The following is a 20,823-nucleotide window of genomic DNA, read 5'->3' as shown; positions in this document are numbered from 1 at the left end:
GATATTTCTTGAGATTTCAGTCAGTTTATAAAACCGACTGTTATAGAAATACTTGAGTTTGAATGTATTTTTTAGTAATTAGTAATTCAAACGACCTTTTTTATCACTTTTATGTTTTCACTCGCATGTATATAAGGAGAAATTAGGAAGTTTAATAACGCCCAGTGTTATTATTGTTAATAAATCATGCAGTTTTGACAAATGTCCACATGGAGACACTGCAGACCATCACATTTGGACTTGCTATTTAATGTCTTAGGGCTCCGCCCAAATTCAGCGGGTGATGTGGGCTTTGTTACAAAGAGAGGTCGGACGACAAAGAACGGTCGTGTCTTTTGGTCGTGAAAATGCTGACATCTTTGCTTGGATTATTTTTTTGGTGACCGTGGTATCATAGTTTCTGTAACCTATTATTCAGATTGGCCTGCATGCTCCTTCTCGACGTAAGGAATTATGCATTTACCGAGCAGAACGGGCTCTGTGTGGATATATCTGCTGTTCGTGCTGCTGGATTGTTACTGGGAGCTGGTGTCCGGGCAGCTCTCTTACTCCGTCTCAGAGGAGGTGAATGTCGGGACTGTGGTCGGGAATATCGCTAAAGATCTAAACATCAACGTCCAGGATTTGGAATCCCGCATGTTTCAGATCGTTTCTGGATCAAAGAGGAAATATTTCGAGGTAAATCTAAAGACTGGTGTCCTCTACGTTAATGAGAAAATAGATCGAGAGGAACTCTGCGGCGACGAAGCTAAATGTTCACTCAGTGTAGAAGCTGTTATTAATAATCCATTAAAACTGTACCGGATTGAAGTTACAATCTTAGACGTGAATGATAATTCACCATCATTTCTCAGCACGTCACAGATAATCAATATTACTGAGAACACCGCGGCAGGGGCTAAATTCCCCCTCCATCCTGCTCACGACCCAGACGTCGGTACAAATAATGTTAAGAATTACAAGCTTAGTCAAAACGAACATTTCTCCCTTGACACACATCAAGGAGAAACTGTAACTACGGAATTAGTGCTTCAGAAAGCTTTAGATCGAGAAAAACAGTCTGTAGTTCGACTCACGCTGACTGCGATTGATGGAGGAACTCCTGCTAAATCAGGCAGCATCATAATTATAGTGAATGTGTTGGACATTAATGATAACGCTCCTATATTCAATAAAAAACTGTATAAAGCCAGCGTTCATGAAAATGTGAAAATAGGCAGCTCGATAATAACATTGAACGCAACAGATTTAGATATGGGCCCAAATGGACACGTGTCATATTCATTTAGTGACATAGGTCGAGGAAAACAAACTGATCTGTTTTCCATTGATGAAAAAACAGGGACTGTCACAAATAAAAAGAATATCGACTTTGAAGAGAACAACGCTTTTGAGATAAGAGTTCAGGCCAGTGATGGAGCTTCGTCTCCGATGACATCACATGCCAAATTATTGATTGAAGTCTTAGACGTCAATGACAATGCTCCTGAAATTTCAGTGACGTCACTGTTAAACACCGTGAAAGAGGACGCATCCATCGGCACAGCTATTGCTCTAGTTTCAGTATTTGATAAAGACGGAGGTAAAAACGGGATCGTGAACTGTAAAATTTCAAATAACGTCCCTTTCAAACTTGAGTCGAATTATAAGAATTACTACTCGCTGGTGGTGGACGGTCCTCTTGACAGAGAGAGCGCATCTCAATACAATATCAGCATCACTGCTACTGACGAGGGGAGCCCACCTCTCTCCAGTACAAGTGTAATTACTGTACACGTGTCAGATGTAAATGATAACAGACCTGTATTCACAGAATCTACCATTAATGTCTATGTGAGAGAAAACAGTCCAGTAGGAGCAGTTATAAAAACAGTGTCAGCTTTTGATGACGACATCGATCAGAATGGTCAGGTGAGATTTTCATTTTTACAAAGTAACAGTGACACGTTACCATTATCTGCAATGGTTAACATCAACTCAGAGACAGGAGATATAATCAGTCTGCAGTCGTTTAACTTCGAAGAGTTGAAAACGTTTCAGTTTAAAGTTCAGGCCACAGACTCTGGTGTTCCTCCGCTCAGCAGCAACGTGACTGTGAACGTTTTTATCCTGGATGAGAATGACAACAGTCCTACGGTTCTTTCTCCATACTCTGAGCACGGCTCCGTTAACAGTGAGAGCATCCCCTATCCTGCAGAAGCAGGATACTATGTGGCAAAGATCAGGGCTGTAGACGCAGACTCTGGATACAACGCGCTGCTTTCTTATCACCTCTCTGAGCCCAAAGGAAACAACCTCTTCCGGATCGGAACCAGCACTGGGGAAATCAGGACTAAGAGGAGAATGAGTGACAATGACCTGAAAACTCACCCCTTGGTGGTGCTGGTTTCTGATAACGGAGAACCCTCCCTGTCAGCTACTGTGTCTATAGATGTGGTGGTGGTTGAGAGCACAGCTGACATCCAGACTCAGTTCAGACATGTGCCCACAAAGGACGATGGCTTCTCTGATTTAAACCTGTATCTGCTGATCGGCATCGTGTCGGTGTCAGTCATCTTTCTACTGAGCCTCATCACTTTAATAGCTGTCAAATGCCACAGGACAGACAGCAGTTTCAGCAGGTACAGCGCCCCAATGATCACCACCCACCCTGACGGGAGCTGGTCTTACTCTAAAGCTACTCAGCAGTATGACGTCTGCTTCAGCTCAGACACGCTCAAGAGTGACGTAGTGGTTTTCCCCGCATCGTTTCCGCCTGCAGATGCGGAGCTTATCAGTATTAACGGAGGAGACACTTATAGCAGGACTCAGACTTTACCAAACAAAGATAAGGTAAGACAATATTTACATCAAGTATTTGAACATTTTAAGCAGATAATTTAATATATATATACCTGTTTTACAAACGTTATTCTAAAACAATGGGGACACTATGTTGCTTTGAAAAACGACGTTCAGTAAATATGAATTCTCAATTTCACTTACGGTGGAATACACACAAAGTACAAGAAGTCAGGTCTTTTTCTTTTATGTACTCTACTATGACATATTACAAATTTGCCTCAGGGGGCTTCACAATATGTACAGGTTCCTTTGTGTCAACCTTTACAGCCTCAAAAAGCAATAGGGGAAAATACTTTGGCCAAATGAAATAATCAACAGCACGAACAACGTGTTGGGGATCCCTTAGGACAAGTACTCGAGGTTACTGTCTGTGCTTTTGTAGTTTATATTGCAATCACATCTTCCTTTTTATTTGTTGGTGGTATTTAAATTTCTGTAATTTCTTTGCGGATGATTTTTTGTCTGTGCGTGTCGCTGTCTGTGGTGCTGAACACAACTCAAAAGGCTCACTGGCAATTCCAGATTCCCAGCACCTAATGCAAATGAAAAACTTTGTTTGAATGCGTCGTTTTCACATAAGACATTTACAAACATCTTTTTGTAATTACCGCTGAACAGTATGTAACAGTTTTCATAATGTAACTCAAGAAAACAGTGATGATCTAATTTCCATAGTCACTTTACTCCTTAGTGAAAAATACCTTTCTTCATCTGTTTATTTTGCTGTCACTAATTAGAGACATTTCTTGAAATTGTAGTCAGTTTATAAAAGAGAGGTTTTTTTATTAATAATAGTTCAGTCGTAAAATATAATTATTATGAGACAAACGACCTTGTTTATTGTTTGCCATTTTTTATTTTTGCACTTTCTTCATGTATAATGAGATCTGAGGGCGTTTTATTATTCCCAGTGTTGTAAGATTTTATGTATCATGCAGTTTAGACAAATGTCCACATGGAGACACTGCAGACCATCACATTTGGACTTGCTCTTTAATGTCTTAGGGATCCGCCCAGATTCAGCGGATGATGTGGGCTTTGTTACAAAGAGAGGTCGGACGACAAAGAACGGTCGTGTCTCTTGGTCGTGAAAATGCCGACATCTTTGCTTGGATTATTTCTTCGCTGACCGTGGTATCATAGTTTCTGTAACGTATTATTCAGATTGGCCTGCATGCTCCTTCTCGACGAGAGGAAATATGCATTTACCGAGCAGAACGGGCTCAGTGTGGATATATCTGCTGTTCGTGCTGCTGGATTGTTACTGGGAGCCGGTGTCCGGGCAGCTCTCTTACTCCGTCTCAGAGGAGGTGAATGTCGGGACTGTGGTCGGGAATATCGCAAAAGATCTAAACATCAACGTCCAGGATTTGGAGTCCCGCATGTTTCAGATCGTTTCTGGATCAAAGAGGAAATATTTCGAAGTAAATCTAAAGACTGGTGCTCTCTACGTTAATGAGAGAATAGATCGAGAGGAACTCTGCGGCGACGAAGCTAAATGTTCACTCAGTGTAGAAGCTGTTATTAATAATCCATTAAAACTGTACCGGATTGAAGTTACAATCTTAGACGTGAATGATAATTCACCATCATATCTCGGTACGTCACAGGTAATAGACATTACGGAGAGCACAGCAACCGGGGCTAAATTCCCCCTTCATCCTGCTGAGGATGCGGACGTCGGTAAAAACACTGTAAATACCTACAAGCTTAGTCAAAATGAATATTTATCTCTATATACACATAAAGGGGAAAGTGTATCTCCTGAATTAGTGCTTCAGAAAGCTTTAGATCGAGAAAAACAGTCTGTGATTCGACTCACGCTGACGGCGATTGATGGAGGAACTCCTGCTAAATCAGGAACGATGGTCATTACAATAAATGTCTTGGACAGTAATGACAACGCTCCGGTATTCAGTCAAACTCTGTACAAAGCCAAAGTGTTTGAAAATGTTAAGATAGGAACATTAATAATAACATGTAATGCTACTGATTTGGATGCAGGTCCAAATGGACAAGTATTATATTCATTCAGTGACGTCGGTCGAGGAAAACAAACTAATCTATTTTCTATCGATGCAAAAACAGGGACTGTCACAAATAAAAAGAATATCGACTTTGAAGAGAACAACGCTTTTGAGATAAGAGTTCAGGCCAGTGATGGAGCTTCGTCTCCCCTCACTTCACATGCCAAATTATTGATTGAAGTTTTAGACCTTAATGACAATGCTCCGGAAATTTCAGTGACGTCACTGTTGAACACTGTGAAAGAGGACGCGTCCATCGGCACAGCTATTGCTCTTGTTTCAGTATTTGATAAAGACGGAGTTAAAAATGGGATCGTGAACTGTAAAATTTCAAATAACGTCCCTTTCAAACTCGAGTCGAATTATAAGAATTACTACTCGCTGGTGGTGGACGGTCCTCTTGACAGAGAGAGCGCATCTCAATACAATATCAGCATCACTGCTACTGACGAGGGGAGCCCACCTCTCTCCAGTACAAGTGTTATTACTGTACACGTGTCAGATGTAAATGATAACAGACCTGTATTCACAGAATCTACCATCAATGTATATGTGAGAGAAAACAGTCCAGTAGGAGCAGTTATAAAAACAGTGTCAGCATTTGATGACGACATCGATCAGAATGGTCAGGTGAGATTTTCATTTTTACAAAGTAACAGTGACACGTTACCATTATCTGCAATGGTTAACATCAACTCAGAGACAGGAGATATAGTCAGTCTGCAGTCGTTTAACTTCGAAGAGTTGAAAACGTTTCAGTTTAAAGTTCAGGCCACAGACTCTGGTGTTCCTCCGCTCAGCAGCAACGTGACTGTGAACGTTTTTATCCTGGATGAGAATGACAACAGTCCTACGGTTCTTTCTCCGTACTCTGAGCACGGCTCCGTTAACAGTGAGAGCATCCCCTATTCTGCTGAAGCGGGATACTTTGTGGCAAAGATCAGGGCTGTAGACGCAGACTCTGGATACAACGCGCTGCTTTCTTATCACCTCTCTGAGCCCAAAGGAAACAACCTCTTCCGGATCGGAACCAGCACCGGGGAAATCAGGACTAAGAGGAGAATGAGTGACAATGACCTGAAAACTCACCCCTTGGTGGTGCTGGTTTCTGATAACGGAGAACCCTCCCTGTCAGCTACTGTGTCTATAGATGTGGTGGTGGTTGAGAGCACAGCTGACATCCAGACTCAGTTCAGACATGTGCCCACAAAGGACGATGGCTTCTCTGATTTAAACCTGTATCTGCTGATCGGCATCGTGTCAGTGTCAGTCATCTTTCTGCTCAGCCTCATCACCTTAATAGCTGTCAAATGCCACAGGACAGACAGCAGTTTCAGCAGGTACAGCGCCCCAATGATCACCACCCACCCTGACGGGAGCTGGTCTTACTCTAAAGCTACTCAGCAGTATGACGTCTGCTTCAGCTCAGACACACTCAAGAGTGACGTAGTGGTTTTCCCAGCAGCGTTTCCACCTGCAGATGCGGAGCTGATCAGTATTAATGGAGGAGACACTTATAGCAGGACTCAGACTTTACCAAACAAAGACAAGGTAAGACAATAGTTACATCAAGTACTTGTTGCTGTGTATTTTCTATCGAGGATCAATTAACATAATAAGCAGTTTTGTGGTATATGAAAAGAATTAGGTTTGTTATGTTGCTTCAAAACCGGCGCATATTTAGCTAACATGAAGTCTCAATTTTAATTCAGATGAAACGTAGTCAGCAGATTTCTCTTATATACACGGATATCATGATTTGCTTTAGGATTCTACTTCAATTTATTCACCATTGAAAAGAAAAAGAAAAATGGGGCAAATGAAAAAACACACAATGAGCAACATGGCAGGGACCCCTTTTCTACAAAGGACAAGAATACAGGGTTGCTGACTTTGTAGTTTAAGTTTGCAACTGTAGTGTGCTTTTCATTTGTTGGTGGTTTTTAATTTCAGACATGTTTGGCATCTGATTTTGTTGTGTCTCTTTGTGGCTATCCGTGGTGCTGAACGCAACTTTTTAAACTTACTACCAGTTCCCAGAGCGTAATGCAAAACAAAAACGTTGTTTAAGTGCACATTTTCATTGAATATGTTTACGAATTTCTTTGATGATAATTTTGAAACTGTATGCTGCAGTTGCCACCATGTACCTTAACGAAAACTATGTTCGTTTAATATGTCCAGTCTCTATAATAATCAGTCAAAAAGATTCAGTTCATTTATCCGTTGAACTTGCTGTCACTACTGTGAAATATTTCTTGAGATTTCAGTCAGTTTATCAAAACGACTGTTATAGAAATACTTAAGTTTAAATTGAATATTTAGTAAAGAGTAATTCAAACGTCGTTGTTAAATAATTTGATAATTTTTATGTTTTCACTCGCATGTATATGAGGAGAAATTAGGAAGTTTAATGAGGCCCTGTGTTATTATTGTTAATACGTCATGCAGTTTAGACAAATGTCCACATGGAGACACTGCAGACCATCACATTTGGACTTGCACTTTAACGTCTTAGGGCTCCGCCTAGATTCAGCGGATGATGTGGGCTTTGTTACAAAGAGAGGTCGGACGACAAAGAACGGTCGTGTCTTTTGGTCGTGAAAATGAGGACATCTATGCTTGGATTATTTCTTCGCTGACCGTGGTATCATAGTTTATGTAACGTATTATTCATATTGTCCTGCATGCTCCTTCTCGGCGTGAGGAAATATGCATTTACCGAGCAGAACGGGCTCAGTGTGGATATATCTGCTGTTCGTGCTGCTGGATTGTAACTGGGAGCCGGTGTCCGGGCAGCTCTCTTACTCCGTCTCAGAGGAGGTGAATGTGGGGACTGTCGTCGGGAATATCGCTAAAGATCTGAACATCAACGTCCAGGATTTGGAGTCCCGCATGTTTCAGATCGTTTCTGGATCAAAGAGAAAATATTTCGAGGTAAATCTAAAGACTGGTGTCCTCTACGTTAATGAGAGAATAGATCGAGAGGAACTCTGCGGCGACGAAGCTAAATGTTCACTCAGTGTAGAAGCTGTTATTAATAATCCATTAAAACTGTACCGGATTGAAGTTACAATCTTAGACGTGAACGATAATTCACCATTATTTCTCAGCGCATTACAGATGATCAACATTAGTGAGAACACAGCAGCAGGGGCAAAATTTATCTTGAAACGAGCCCACGACAAAGACGTCGGTAAAAACACTGTTAATACGTATAAGCTTAGTCAAAATGAATATTTCTCTCTTTCTACGCATAAGGGAGAGAGTGCATCTCCCGAATTAGTGCTTCAGAGAGTTTTAGATCGAGAAAAACAGTCTGTGATTCGTCTCACGCTGACTGCGATTGATGGAGGAACTCCTGCTAAATCAGGCAGCATCATTATTACTGTGAATGTGTTGGACAGTAATGATAACGCTCCTATATTCAGTCAAACACTCTATAAAACGAGTGTTTATGAGAATTTGAAAATAGGCAGCTCGATAATGACGCTGAACGCCACGGATTTGGATGTGGGTCAAAACGGACAAATTTCTTATTCATTTATTGAAATGGATCAGGAAAAACAAACTGACCTGTTTTATATCGATGAAAAAACAGGGACTGTCACAAATAAAAAGAACATCGACTTTGAAGAGAACAATGCTTTTGAGATTCGAGTACAAGCCAGTGATGGAGCTACACCTCCTCTCACTTCACATGCCAAATTATTGATTGAAGTCTTAGACGTCAATGACAATGCTCCTGAAATTTCAGTGACGTCACTGTTAAACACCGTGAAAGAGGATGCGTCCATCGGCACAGCTATTGCTCTAGTTTCAGTATTTGATAAAGACGGAGGTAAAAATGGGATCGTGAACTGTAAAATTTCAAATAACGTCCCGTTCAAACTTGAGTCGAATTATAAGAATTACTACTCGCTGGTGGTGGACGGTCCTCTTGACAGAGAGAGCGCATGTCAATACAATATCAGCATCACTGCTACTGACGAGGGGAGCCCACCTCTCTCCAGTACAAGTGTTATTACTGTACACGTGTCAGATGTAAATGATAACAGACCTGAATTCACAGAATCTACCATTAATGTCTATGTGAGAGAAAACAGTCCAGTAGGAGCAGTTATAAAAACAGTGTCAGCATTTGATGACGACATCGATCAGAATGGTCAGGTGAGATTTTCATTCTTACAAAGTAACAGTGACACGTTACCATTATCTGCAATGGTTAACATCAACTCAGAAACAGGAGATATAATCAGTCTGCAGTCGTTTAACTTCGAAGAGTTGAAAACGTTTCAGTTTAAAGTTCAGGCCACAGACTCTGGTGTTCCTCCGCTCAGCAACAACGTGACTGTGAACGTTTTTATCCTGGATGAGAATGACAACAGTCCTACGGTTCTTTCTCCATATTCTGAGCACGGCTCCGTTAACAGTGAGAGCATCCCCTATTCTGCTGAAGCGGGATACTATGTGGCAAAGATCAGGGCTGTAGACGCAGACTCTGGATACAACGCGCTGCTTTCTTATCACCTCTCTGAGCCCAAAGGAAACAACCTCTTCCGGATCGGAACCAGCACCGGGGAAATCAGGACTAAGAGGAGAATGAGTGACAATGACCTGAAAACTCACCCCTTGGTGGTGCTGGTTTCTGATAACGGAGAACCCTCCCTGTCAGCTACTGTGTCTATAGATGTGGTGGTGGTTGAGAGCACAGCTGACATCCAGACTCAGTTCAGACATGTGCCCACAAAGGACGATGGCTTCTCTGATTTAAACCTGTATCTGCTGATCGGCATCGTGTCGGTGTCAGTCATCTTTCTACTGAGCCTCATCACTTTAATAGCTGTCAAATGCCACAGGACAGACAGCAGCTTCAGCAGGTACAGCGCCCCAATGATCACCACCCACCCTGACGGGAGCTGGTCTTACTCGAAAGCTACTCAGCAGTATGACGTCTGCTTCAGCTCAGACACGCTCAAGAGTGACGTAGTGGTTTTCCCTGCACAGTTTCCGCCTGCAGATGCGGAGCTGATCAGTATTAACGGAGGAGACACTTATAGCAGGACTCAGACTTTACCGAACAAAGACAAGGTAAGGATAATACCGAGTACATTTTTATTGATATACTGTAGTTGTGATGTAAGCTTCTACAATTCAATTTCGAGAGACATTTTACCTTGCTTCTCGATTTGTTATGATCTTGCCTTAGTTTGTGTTTGTGGAGTTTAATTCACACGTCTCGTTTTTGTCACTAATGGTGTATTTTAATGACGAAATAAAATTTACTTTTTTAGGCTTAGAAACTCGTCATCATGTTTAATTTGCTTCCATGTCATACAGTGCACAATTAGTTTGACTTGTTTGTCATAATGTTTGTCTTGGATCTCGATGTAAAAATCGAGATCTTAAACATATGTCGGGCTATGCACTACGCTGTAAAGGTTAAATACACCATGGTGGTGTATTTAAGTATTTGGTGGCAAAATCAACATCCCACAAGTACTGTGAAAAAGAGATGAACTTGGGATGCTTGGGATAGTTTGTTTGCATGGGAAGTTGTAAATCATTTGGTTCTGATAAATATCGGTCATCCACCTTGTTTTAATATATACTTTAAAAGTATGTTTTGTGTTCCTCTCACAATATATTTTAATATCTAATAAATCAATATTTAGGACTTATTACAGACAGTCTCACCCCGAGTGTGCTTACAATGATGCATCATTGTGGTGCTCTATCCATGGTCCTGAAATATGTGGTAAATGCAGTTAGTATGCTGTGATTTCATAGTATTGCATGTAGAAATTAAGCAGCTGCAATTTTAGTATTTTATTACTGATATGAGACACTTGACGTCTTCAGATCTCTTTGAAAAATCTGTTTGCTTGTGTTTATTTCAAAGCATTGTAGTTATGTCAACTGGCCATGAGGTGGCAATACAGACCAGAACACCGCCGGCAGGTCGCTGACGTTTAGAGGACCCTCCCACATTATACAGGGATCATCATTTTTGTCAATGCTTTGTTAGAATGAGACGCAGGGCGCAGGAGAATAAATACAGACATCGGGTGGCACATGAGTTGATGTTTCAAACGATGCTCTTGTCTTAATAAGAGAAGACGCGTCGACATACGGATCTATGTTTTGTTCTCGCTGTGTGGAATTATGCCGTCGCCGGGGAGAAAGACTTATATCGGGACATATCTAGTGCTTGTTGTCTTGGAGTATAACTGGGGAGCGGTATCCGGGCAGCTCTCCTATTCCGTCTCAGAGGAGGTAAACCTGGGGACTTCTGTTGGAAATCTCGCCAAGGATCTGAGCCTGAACGTTCACGATTTGGAGTCACGTATGTTTCAGATCGTTACTGGATCAAAGAGAAAATATTTCGATGTAAATTTGAAGTCAGGTTTTCTCTACGTCATTGAAAGAATAGACAGAGAAGAGCTCTGTGCCAAAGCGACAAAATGTACAATTAACGTCGAGGCTGTGATAAATAATCCACTGAAACTTTACCGTATTGAAGTGAATATTCTCGACGTAAATGATAATCCGCCGTCTTTCAGTGCCAAATCTCAAACTATTGACATCGCAGAGAGCGTATTACCGGGAGCTACATTCCCTGTGCTGTCGGCCTACGATGCCGATGTCGGGAAATATAGTATTAACACATACAAGCTGAATCCCAATGAATATTTTTCTTTAGTGGTGCACAGAGGAGAGAGCGTGTCAGCCGAGCTGGTTCTGCAGAAACCATTAGACCGAGAGAAACGGGCTTTGATTAAACTAACGCTGACCGCTGTAGATGGAGGAACGCCTCCGAAATCAGGCACATCAGAAATATTAATTAATGTTCTAGATATCAATGATAATATTCCAGTTTTTGGCAAAACTCTCTACAAAACAAGTATCACGGAAAATGCAGCACTTGGCACTACAGTAGTGACAGTGACTGCAACTGATGCGGATGAAGGTCCAAACAAAGACATCGTGTATTTACTGAATTCGAAAGATCAGGACCGTGTCTTGGACATTTTTGAAATCGATTCTCAAACGGGAATAATAACAGTTAAAGGAAAGATTGACTTTGAAGCAAATCCTGCCTTTGAAATCCGCGTGCAGGCTGCGGACAAAGGCCAGCCTCCGTTAACAGCTCAGTGTAAAGTGCTCGTGGAGGTGGTGGACTTGAACGACAATGCCCCTGACGTCACGGTGACATCACTGCTCAGTACAGTGAGGGAGGATGCTGAACTTGGTACAGCCATTGCACTTGTTTCGGTTCTTGACAGAGATGGTGGGAAAAATGGTGAAGTGAAATGTGCAATATTGAATGCGGTCCCTTTTAAATTAGAGACAAACTACAAAAATTATTATTCTTTAGTTATCGCCGGAGCTCTGGATAGGGAACTCGTTACCCACTACAATATTACTATTAAAGCCACAGATGAAGGCAGTCCCCCTCTCTCTAACACAAGTGTGGTTATTGTTCAGGTTTCTGATGTAAATGACAACACGCCTCTGTTTTCAGAGAGTGTAATAAATATGTATGTGGGAGAAAACAGTCCAGCTGGCACCGTTTTGAAAGCAGTATCTGCAACTGATGCTGACATTAGTGAAAATGGTCGGGTGAGCTACTCATTAGTTAGCGACAAAAGTAAAGTGCCGTTGTCTGCTTTGCTTAATATCAACTCAGAGACAGGAGATATAGTCAGTCTACACTCATTTAACTTCGAGGAGTTGAAAACGTTTCAGTTTAAAGTTCAGGCCACAGACTCTGGTGTTCCTCCGCTCAGCAGCAACGTGACTGTGAACGTTTTTATCCTGGATGAGAATGACAACAGTCCTACGGTTCTTTCTCCGTACTCTGAGCACGGCTCCGTTAACAGTGAGAGCATCCCCTATTCTGCTGAAGCGGGATACTTTGTGGCAAAGATCAGGGCTGTAGACGAGACTCTGGATACAACGCGCTGCTTTCGTATCACCTTTCTGAGCCCAAAGGAAACAACCTCTTCCGGATCGGAACCAGCACCGGGGAAATCAGGACTAAGAGGAGAATGAGTGACAATGACCTGAAAACTCACCCCTTGGTGGTGCTGGTTTCTGATAACGGAGAACCCTCCCTGTCAGCTACTGTGTCTATAGATGTGGTGGTGGTTGAGAGCACAGCTGACATCCAGACTCAGTTCAGACATGTGCCCACAAAGGACGATGGCTTCTCTGATTTAAACCTGTATCTGCTGATCGGCATTGTGTCGGTGTCAGTCATCTTTCTGCTGAGCCTCATCACTTTAATAGCTGTCAAATGCCACAGGACAGACAGCAGTTTCAGCAGGTACAGTGCCCCAATGATCACCACCCACCCTGACGGGAGCTGGTCTTACTCTAAAGCTACTCAGCAGTATGACGTCTGCTTCAGCTCAGACACGCTCAAGAGTGACGTAGTGGTTTTCCCGGCAACGTTTCCGCCTGCAGATGCGGAGCTGATCAGTATTAATGGAGGAGACACTTATAGCAGGACTCAGACTTTACCCACCAAGGAGAAGGTAAGAACATTTGTAGCCAATGTCTCATTGTTATGTTGAAAGTAGAATCACACAAATAACCTTAATAAAAGACTTTGTTTAACAACAGTCTGTCATTAGAAAGACAGTCTAAGTTTGAGTTAAAGAAGGCGGGAAGTCACACGTTCTAGTCTTACAGGCCTGCTCCACATGTCTTGTTCAGTGTTCCCTGCTTTGGCTGCGAACTAATGCATTTAAATTATGTCACTGTCCGTGGGACTGAGCGTCAGTTTTTTACTGTGATCTGCCTCTTCACATATGGCCAATAGGTATATATTTCTTCTCTCCTAAGAAGCCAGTTACAATAGGTTATGCAGTATAATTGCAATTGTAGTTATGATGATAGAATTTGAAGACGTGAGTGTTTGACTGTTCACTCAAAATGTGTGAAGTGAGTTTTTGTCTGACTGGTTTAAGTCAGAAATGTGCTGGCCATCACAACTTCCTGCTTTAACAGTTGGTTCAATGTTTTATTGTCGATGAGTAACTTTGGGACTAATTGTAAATCAACTAATTTATTGAAACCCTAAACTCCATATAATCTTGTGTTTTCAATTTACATCTTGGATATTTAGATTCCTAGGCACGCAAACTCTACCACATGCTGTCATGGAGAAAAGACAAGTTCTCTTTCATGATTAAAACATAAATTGCTCAATACAAAGTTTAAAGATGCTGTTTTACTTGTGTCAGACGTACAGCCTTGATTTTGATGTTGAATATCTGTTCAAATTAGTTGTAATTTTGGTAATTTGATAGAGAAATGTCTCAGCACACTCTACACGTTAACTTTTAAAAAGCACTCTTTCAGTGCTGCTAAAAATAACTGTGAGCCATGTCCATATATTTACGAATTTACTGTGTAATTTGTATCTAAAAAAAACAACAATTCCAAGCCTCACGGTGTCATTTATAATTCAGTGGTTGTCCACATTTTTGAATGAGAATGTGTACTTTGTAGGTGTGCAGTTTAATAAAGTTACCACACGGTGACGCTTTAGACCGTAACACTGACACGTCATGGCTCCTCCCTGAGTTAAAGCAAACGAAGGGACTGTGGGTTTTCATCACAAAGAGACACGGGATGAGACGGGGCGCACGGTGGATTATTTGTCTTTAAAATATGAAAGTCGACATAGCGCTGCCTGCAATTTTGTCACATCTCACCATTCCACAATAGAAACATCGCTGTGGATGTATGCTTGGTTCATTTTCGACGGAATTATGACTTTGCCGAATAGCAGGAGGTCTTTTGTTACATATCTGGTGCTGCTGTTGTTGGACTGTTACTGGGAATCGGCGTCTGGGCAGCTCTCATACTCCGTCTCAGAGGAGGTAAACCCGGGAACTAATGTCGGAAATATCGCCAAGGATCTAAACCTCAACGTGCAGGATTTGGAGACGCGTTCGTTTCAAATTGTTACCGGATCCAAGAGGAAATATTTCGAGGTAAATCTAAAGACCGGATTTCTTCACGTCAGTGAGAGGATTGACCGAGAAGAGCTTTGCACGGATGAACCTAAATGCACCGTCAGCGTAGAGGCTGTGATTAACAACCCATTGAAGCTTTACCGCGTCGAGGTAGAAATCAAAGATGTGAATGACCACTCTCCGTCATTTAACACAAAATCCCAGCTACTGGACATCGCAGAGAACACAGTGCCTGGGTTCAGATTCGAGTTATCGGAGGCAAGCGATGCTGATGTTGGTAAACATGGCGTTAGTGCGTATAGACTCAGTCCGAATGAATACTTCAGTCTTGCGACACACAAAAGAGGGGAGAGTATATCTCCAGAGTTAGTGCTGCAAAAAGCTCTAGACCGGGAGAAAAAGCCGCATCTACAGCTCTTGTTAACGGCATTAGACGGGGGCTCGCCACCAAATTCAGGTACATCAGAAATTGAAATAAATATACTCGACAATAATGATAACGCACCGATGTTCAGCAATAGTCTTTATAAAATCAAAATTTTGGAAAATATCCCCATCGGTACGGCAGTCTTCACCTTAAATGCGACCGACGCAGATGAGGGCCCAAATAGTGAAATAGTATATGCTCTTCGTAGCAAGGACCAGGATCACATTCTGGACGTTTTCAAAATTGACCCTGACACGGGGATCATTTCAGTGAAAGGAAAAATCGACTATGAAGAAAGAAGAGCTTTTGAGATCCGGGCAGAGGCGAGAGACAAAGGCCACCCTCCGATGTCTGCTCATAGTAAAGTGCTGGTGGAAGTGATTGACATAAATGACAACGCTCCGGAAATCACTGTGACGTCACTGCTCAATACAGTGAACGAGGACGCTGGTGCAGGTACTGCTATTGCACTCGTATCAGTTCTAGATAGAGACAGTGGCAAAAACGGTGAAGTAAAATGTGAGATCTTGAACACCGTCCCGTTCAAGTTAGAGACAAATTACAAAAACTATTTTTCTTTGGTGGTTGACGGGCGCCTCGACAGAGAGGTCACTCCACAGTACAATATAACTATATCAGCTACAGATGAAGGGAGTCCTCCTCTGTCCAATGTCAGCGTCATTACTGTTCACATTTCTGATGTTAATGACAATATGCCATATTTCCCAGAACCGGTGATAAACATTTATGTGAAAGAAAACAGCAAAGTAGGAACAGTAATTAAAACAGTGACTGCAATAGATGCAGACACCAGCAACAATGGTCAGGTGAGCTACTCGATTTTAAACAGTGAAAGTAAATCTCTTTCAATCCCCACATTGGTGAACATCAACTCGGAGACAGGAGATATTATCAGTCTGCAGTCTTTGAATTTTGAGGAAATGAAAACGTTTCAGTTTAAAGTTCAGGCCACAGACTCTGGTGTTCCTCCGCTCAGCAGCAATGTGACTGTGAACGTTTTTATCCTGGATGAGAATGACAACAGTCCTACGGTTCTTTCTCCATATTCTGAGCATGGCTCCGTTAACAGTGAGAGCATCCCCTATTCTGCAGAAGCGGGATACTTTGTGGCAAAGATCAGGGCAGTAGACGCAGACTCTGGATACAACGCGCTGCTTTCTTATCACCTCTCTGAGCCCAAAGGAAACAACCTCTTCCGGATCGGAACCAGCACTGGGGAAATCAGGACTAAGAGGAGAATGAGTGACAATGACCTGAAAACTCACCCCTTGGTGGTGCTGGTTTCTGATAACGGACAACCCTCCCTGTCAGCTACTGTGTCTATAGATGTGGTGGTGGTTGAGAGCACAGCTGACATCCAGACTCAGTTCAGACATGTGCCCACAAAGGACGATGGCTTCTCTGATTTAAACTTGTATCTGCTGATCGGCATTGTGTCGGTGTCAGTCATCTTTCTACTGAGCCTCATCACTTTAATAGCTGTCAAATGCCACAGGACAGACAGCAGCTTCAGCAGGTACAGCGCCCCAATGATCACCACCCACCCTGACGGGAGCTGGTCTTACTCTAAAGCTACTCAGCAGTATGACGTCTGCTTCAGCTCAGACACGCTCAAGAGTGACGTAGTGGTTTTCCCCGCACCGTTTCCGCCTGCAGATGCGGAACTGATCAGTATTAATGGAGGAGACACTTATAGCAGGACTCAGACTTTACCAAACAAAGACAAGGTGAGTTGTAACAGATTTCACAGCTTTGTAAAACATTTAAGCGTGCAAAATCTTTAAAACATTTAAATGGATTGCAAATGATTTTTCAACTTTAAATATCTATGATGTGCAGCTATACTCACACACACTTGTGTCTAGTCATTTGATAGGGGCCAGCTATACTCACACACACAAACTCACTCATAAATCTGAAAGTGGTGATATCTCACTCTTGTTTGTAGTCTATTTATCTCTGTGGCATGTAAAACAAATTCTCAATGGTTTGATGGCATTTTGATCGGGATAAACAGGAAATCTGTGAACTAAGTTCACAGATTTCTTCGGTATCTTCGGTATCTTCGGTATCTTCAAAGCAGTACTCTGAGCAACGGCATGAAATGCATTAAAACCGGTTTGAGTCGCTGTCCATGGTCCTGAAAACATCGTTTTCTTATTTTCTTTGCACCGATATTCAGATGCTGGTTGTGGTGGTGCTGATTTGCAGTTTATATCCTGTGTTCTTATGTCCAGTAATTGTGAAAATAAATAAAAAGGCATAGGTGCTGTTAAAGAACAACAAAACTAGAAATCATGTGAATAAAAACGATTAACAACACAAGTTAATTAAACTTAAACTTAACAATGGCTCTATGAACAGTCTACCCATTGACTTAGTCTTTAAAAAAAACACAAATTATTGATATCAGGCTAAAATATTAATTACACTGTACATGATGAAAATAATATTTTGGGCAGTCATTCTTTACACAAAAGTGTCACGAGAGGTCGCTGGAGACCATGCCAAAATATTGTGTTCAGAGTTTAGAAGAAACTCCTCCTCTACTCGTGACAAAACACGTAAACGTCATCATCTGTCTGTGCTTTGTGGAGATAGTGTACAGTCGAGTGAAGCCCTGAAGAGAGAGGACCTCAGTCAGAATGGATTTATAAAAGTGGTGTTTTTTTCGCGGACGGGCCAAAAGGCAGTGACCAGGACACGTCGCTTTTTCTCTGAACAGCGATGGCTGCTCGGGAACAATGGAATAACATTGGGGGTCTGCTTTTCACCCTGCTTTGTCTCTGCGAATGGTCCGTGGCTCAGATATCCTACACGATATCAGAGGAGGTGGACAAAGGAACGGCGGTGGGGAATCTCGCTCGGGATTTAAATCTCAATGTTCAACGGCTCGAGTCCGCGGGTCTTCAAATTACCTCGGCGTACAACAAGCGCTATTTCGACATTAACCACGACACCGGAGTGCTTTTCGTTAGCGAGAGGATAGACCGGGAAGAGCTTTGTCCGAATACGGTAAAGTGCTCTTTAAACATAGAGGTGGTGTTGAGTAACCCTCGCAGCCTCCATCGAATTGAAGTTGTGGTTAATGATATCAATGACAATGCGCCGTCTTTCCTGGAAGAAATAAGTATAATTGATATGTACGAGTCTTCCTATATCGGAGAGAGGCATCCGCTGCATGTGGCTCATGACGCAGACGTAGGGATCAACTCGGTGAAGACTTACAAATTGAACCCGAATGATTATTTCTCGCTGGACATACAGAGCATTGGTGAGCAGAGTGTGTCTGCTGAGTTAGTGCTGCAGAAAGCCTTAGATCGAGAAAAACAGGATGTTATTGAACTCACGCTGACTGCGATAGACGGTGGAAAACCTCCCAAAACGGGGACTTTACAGATACAAATTAATGTTCTGGATGTTAACGACAATTCACCCGTCTTCAGTAAATCTCTCTACAAGGTCCAAGTGGTTGAAAATGCAAATGTAGGCACGAAGTTATTGACGCTGACAGCTACTGATTTAGATGACGGTGTTAATGGTCAGCTTTTGTTCTCTTTTACAGAGAGGGGCCGTTTAAACCCTGATGGTAAATTTGCCCTGAATGATAAAACTGGAGAAATAACCGTGAAAGGTGATATTGATTATGAGGAGAATCAAGCTTATGAGATTCGTGTTCAAGCGCGAGATAAAGGCACTCCTCCTCGCAGTGCGCACTGCAAGGTTTTAGTCGAAGTTATCGATGTGAACGACAACGCTCCGGAAATCTCTGTGTCATCACTGATGAGTCCAGTGAAAGAAGACGCTGAAATTGGCACAGCTGTTGCCATGGTGACTGTCACCGATAAAGACGGAGGCAAAAATGGCGAGACAAACTGTAAGTTAACAGGTTCTGTGCCCTTTAAATTGAAATCTAACTATAGAAACTACTATTCGTTGGTAGTGGATGGGACTCTTGACAGAGAGAGTGTTTCCCAATATAATGTATCAATTACAGCGACAGATGAAGGAACTCCGTCTCTGTCGAGCACCAGCATAATAACTGTTCACGTGTCTGATGTTAATGACAATCCTCCGAGGTTCCTGGATTCACAGATTAATGTTTATGTGAAAGAGAATAGTCCCATTGGATCAACAATATATGCTCTGACGACGTTCGATCCAGACTTAAACGAAAACGCAAAGTCAGCGTATCACCTGATTAATAGTTCGCCCAAGAGTACACACGTAGCATCAATGGTCAACATCAACTCAGAAACAGGAGATATAATCAGTCTGCAGGCTTTTAACTTCGAGGAGATTAAAACGTTTCAGTTTAAAGTTCAGGCCACAGACTCTGGTGTTCCTCCGCTCAGCAGCAACGTGACTGTGAACGTTTTTATCCTGGATGAGAATGACAACAGTCCCACGGTTCTTTCTCCATACTCTGAGCACGGCTCCGTTAACAGTGAGAGCATCCCCTATTCTGCTGAAGCAGGATACTTTGTGGCAAAGATCAGGGCTGTAGACGCAGACTCTGGATACAACGCACTGCTTTCTTATCACCTCTCTGAGCCCAAAGGAAACAACCTGTTCCGGATCGGAACCAGCACCGGGGAAATCAGGACTAAGAGGAGAATGAGTGACAATGACCTGAAAACGCACCCCTTGGTGGTGCTGGTTTCTGATAACGGAGAACCCTCCCTGTCAGCTACTGTGTCTATAGATGTGGTGATGGTCGAGAGCACAGCTGACATCCAGACTCAGTTCAGACATGTGCCCACAAAGGACGATGGCTTCTCTGATTCAAACCTGTATCTGCTGATCGGGATCGTGTCGGTGTCAGTCATCTTCCTGCTGAGCCTCATCACTTTAATAGCTGTCAAATGCCACAGGACAGACAGCAGTTTCAGCAGGTACAGCGCCCCAATGATCACCACCCACCCTGACGGGAGCTGGTCTTACTCAAAGTACTCAGCAGTATGACGTCTGCTTCAGCTCAGACACGCTCAAGAGTGACGTAGTGGTTTTCCCCACCGTTTCCGCCTGCAGATGCGGAACTGATCAGTATAAACGGAGGAGACACTTATAGCAGGACTCAGACTTTACCGAACAAAGACAAGGTAAGAGACAATCAATCAGTGCAAATTTAGTATTTCATGTAAACCATTAGCTGCTTTGGGTAAAACAAAATACCTGCATTAAAAATTAAACTAAACCTACACTTTTAAAATAGACAATTTAAGAAATAAATGAAGGTGTGCGTTCCATCCCCTTATAAAGGACAACGAAATATATCTACCTCTCAGCAATATGATAATTGTTACGTAAATATCTACAGTAAATACCCTCAATTCAGTGGTGTTCCAGACGCTATGTTTTACTTCGCCTTTTGTCTGTTTGGCTCATTTGCTCCGTAACAGCAAAAACAATAATTTCGTCAACTGAAATTATTGGAAATAATACCAGAATATTCCCTCTTATTTGGTAGGAATTCTGATTATTTTTAACAATACAATTAAAAACTTTCTTCACT

General features: G+C 42.3%; 4 protein-coding genes across 11 annotated transcripts in view; all 4 read left to right on the top strand.

Annotated features, from left to right (window-relative positions):
- Window positions 1-20,823, top strand: part of LOC118112000 (protocadherin alpha-C2) — a 169,813-nt gene that overhangs the window by 72,673 nt on the left and 76,317 nt on the right. The window contains exon 1 of one of the 8 annotated variants that reach the window (XM_047340522.1): window positions 7,174-9,962. The exons of the other annotated variants lie outside the window; for them this stretch is intronic. Coding sequence (XP_047196478.1) covers window positions 7,584-9,962 — 2,379 coding nt within the window. The 5' untranslated portion in view covers window positions 7,174-7,583. Of the gene's footprint in view, window positions 1-7,173; window positions 9,963-20,823 lie in introns of those variants that run through there. 8 annotated transcript variants of the gene reach the window in all.
- Window positions 136-3,478, top strand: LOC124852069 (protocadherin alpha-8-like). The gene has a single exon (XM_047340545.1). It carries the CDS (start codon window positions 454-456, stop codon window positions 2,881-2,883), a length of 2,430 nt encoding a protein of 809 aa, XP_047196501.1. The 5' UTR covers window positions 136-453; the 3' UTR covers window positions 2,884-3,478.
- Window positions 3,790-6,580, top strand: LOC118112042 (protocadherin alpha-10-like). Its single transcript, XM_035161015.2, has one exon. The coding sequence runs from the start codon at window positions 4,044-4,046 to the stop codon at window positions 6,432-6,434; it is 2,391 nt and encodes a 796-aa protein (XP_035016906.2). The 5' UTR covers window positions 3,790-4,043; the 3' UTR covers window positions 6,435-6,580.
- On the top strand, window positions 13,882-18,004 carry LOC124852064 (protocadherin alpha-8-like). Its single transcript, XM_047340540.1, has one exon. It carries the CDS (start codon window positions 14,624-14,626, stop codon window positions 17,090-17,092), a length of 2,469 nt encoding a protein of 822 aa, XP_047196496.1. The 5' UTR covers window positions 13,882-14,623; the 3' UTR covers window positions 17,093-18,004.

This window comes from Hippoglossus stenolepis, chromosome 7, assembly GCF_022539355.2.
Source record: "Hippoglossus stenolepis isolate QCI-W04-F060 chromosome 7, HSTE1.2, whole genome shotgun sequence".
Classification (NCBI taxonomy): Eukaryota; Metazoa; Chordata; class Actinopteri; order Pleuronectiformes; family Pleuronectidae; genus Hippoglossus; species Hippoglossus stenolepis.
The sequence above is the reverse complement of the archived record's forward strand: the minus strand, read 5'-3'. Positions and strand labels throughout refer to the sequence as shown.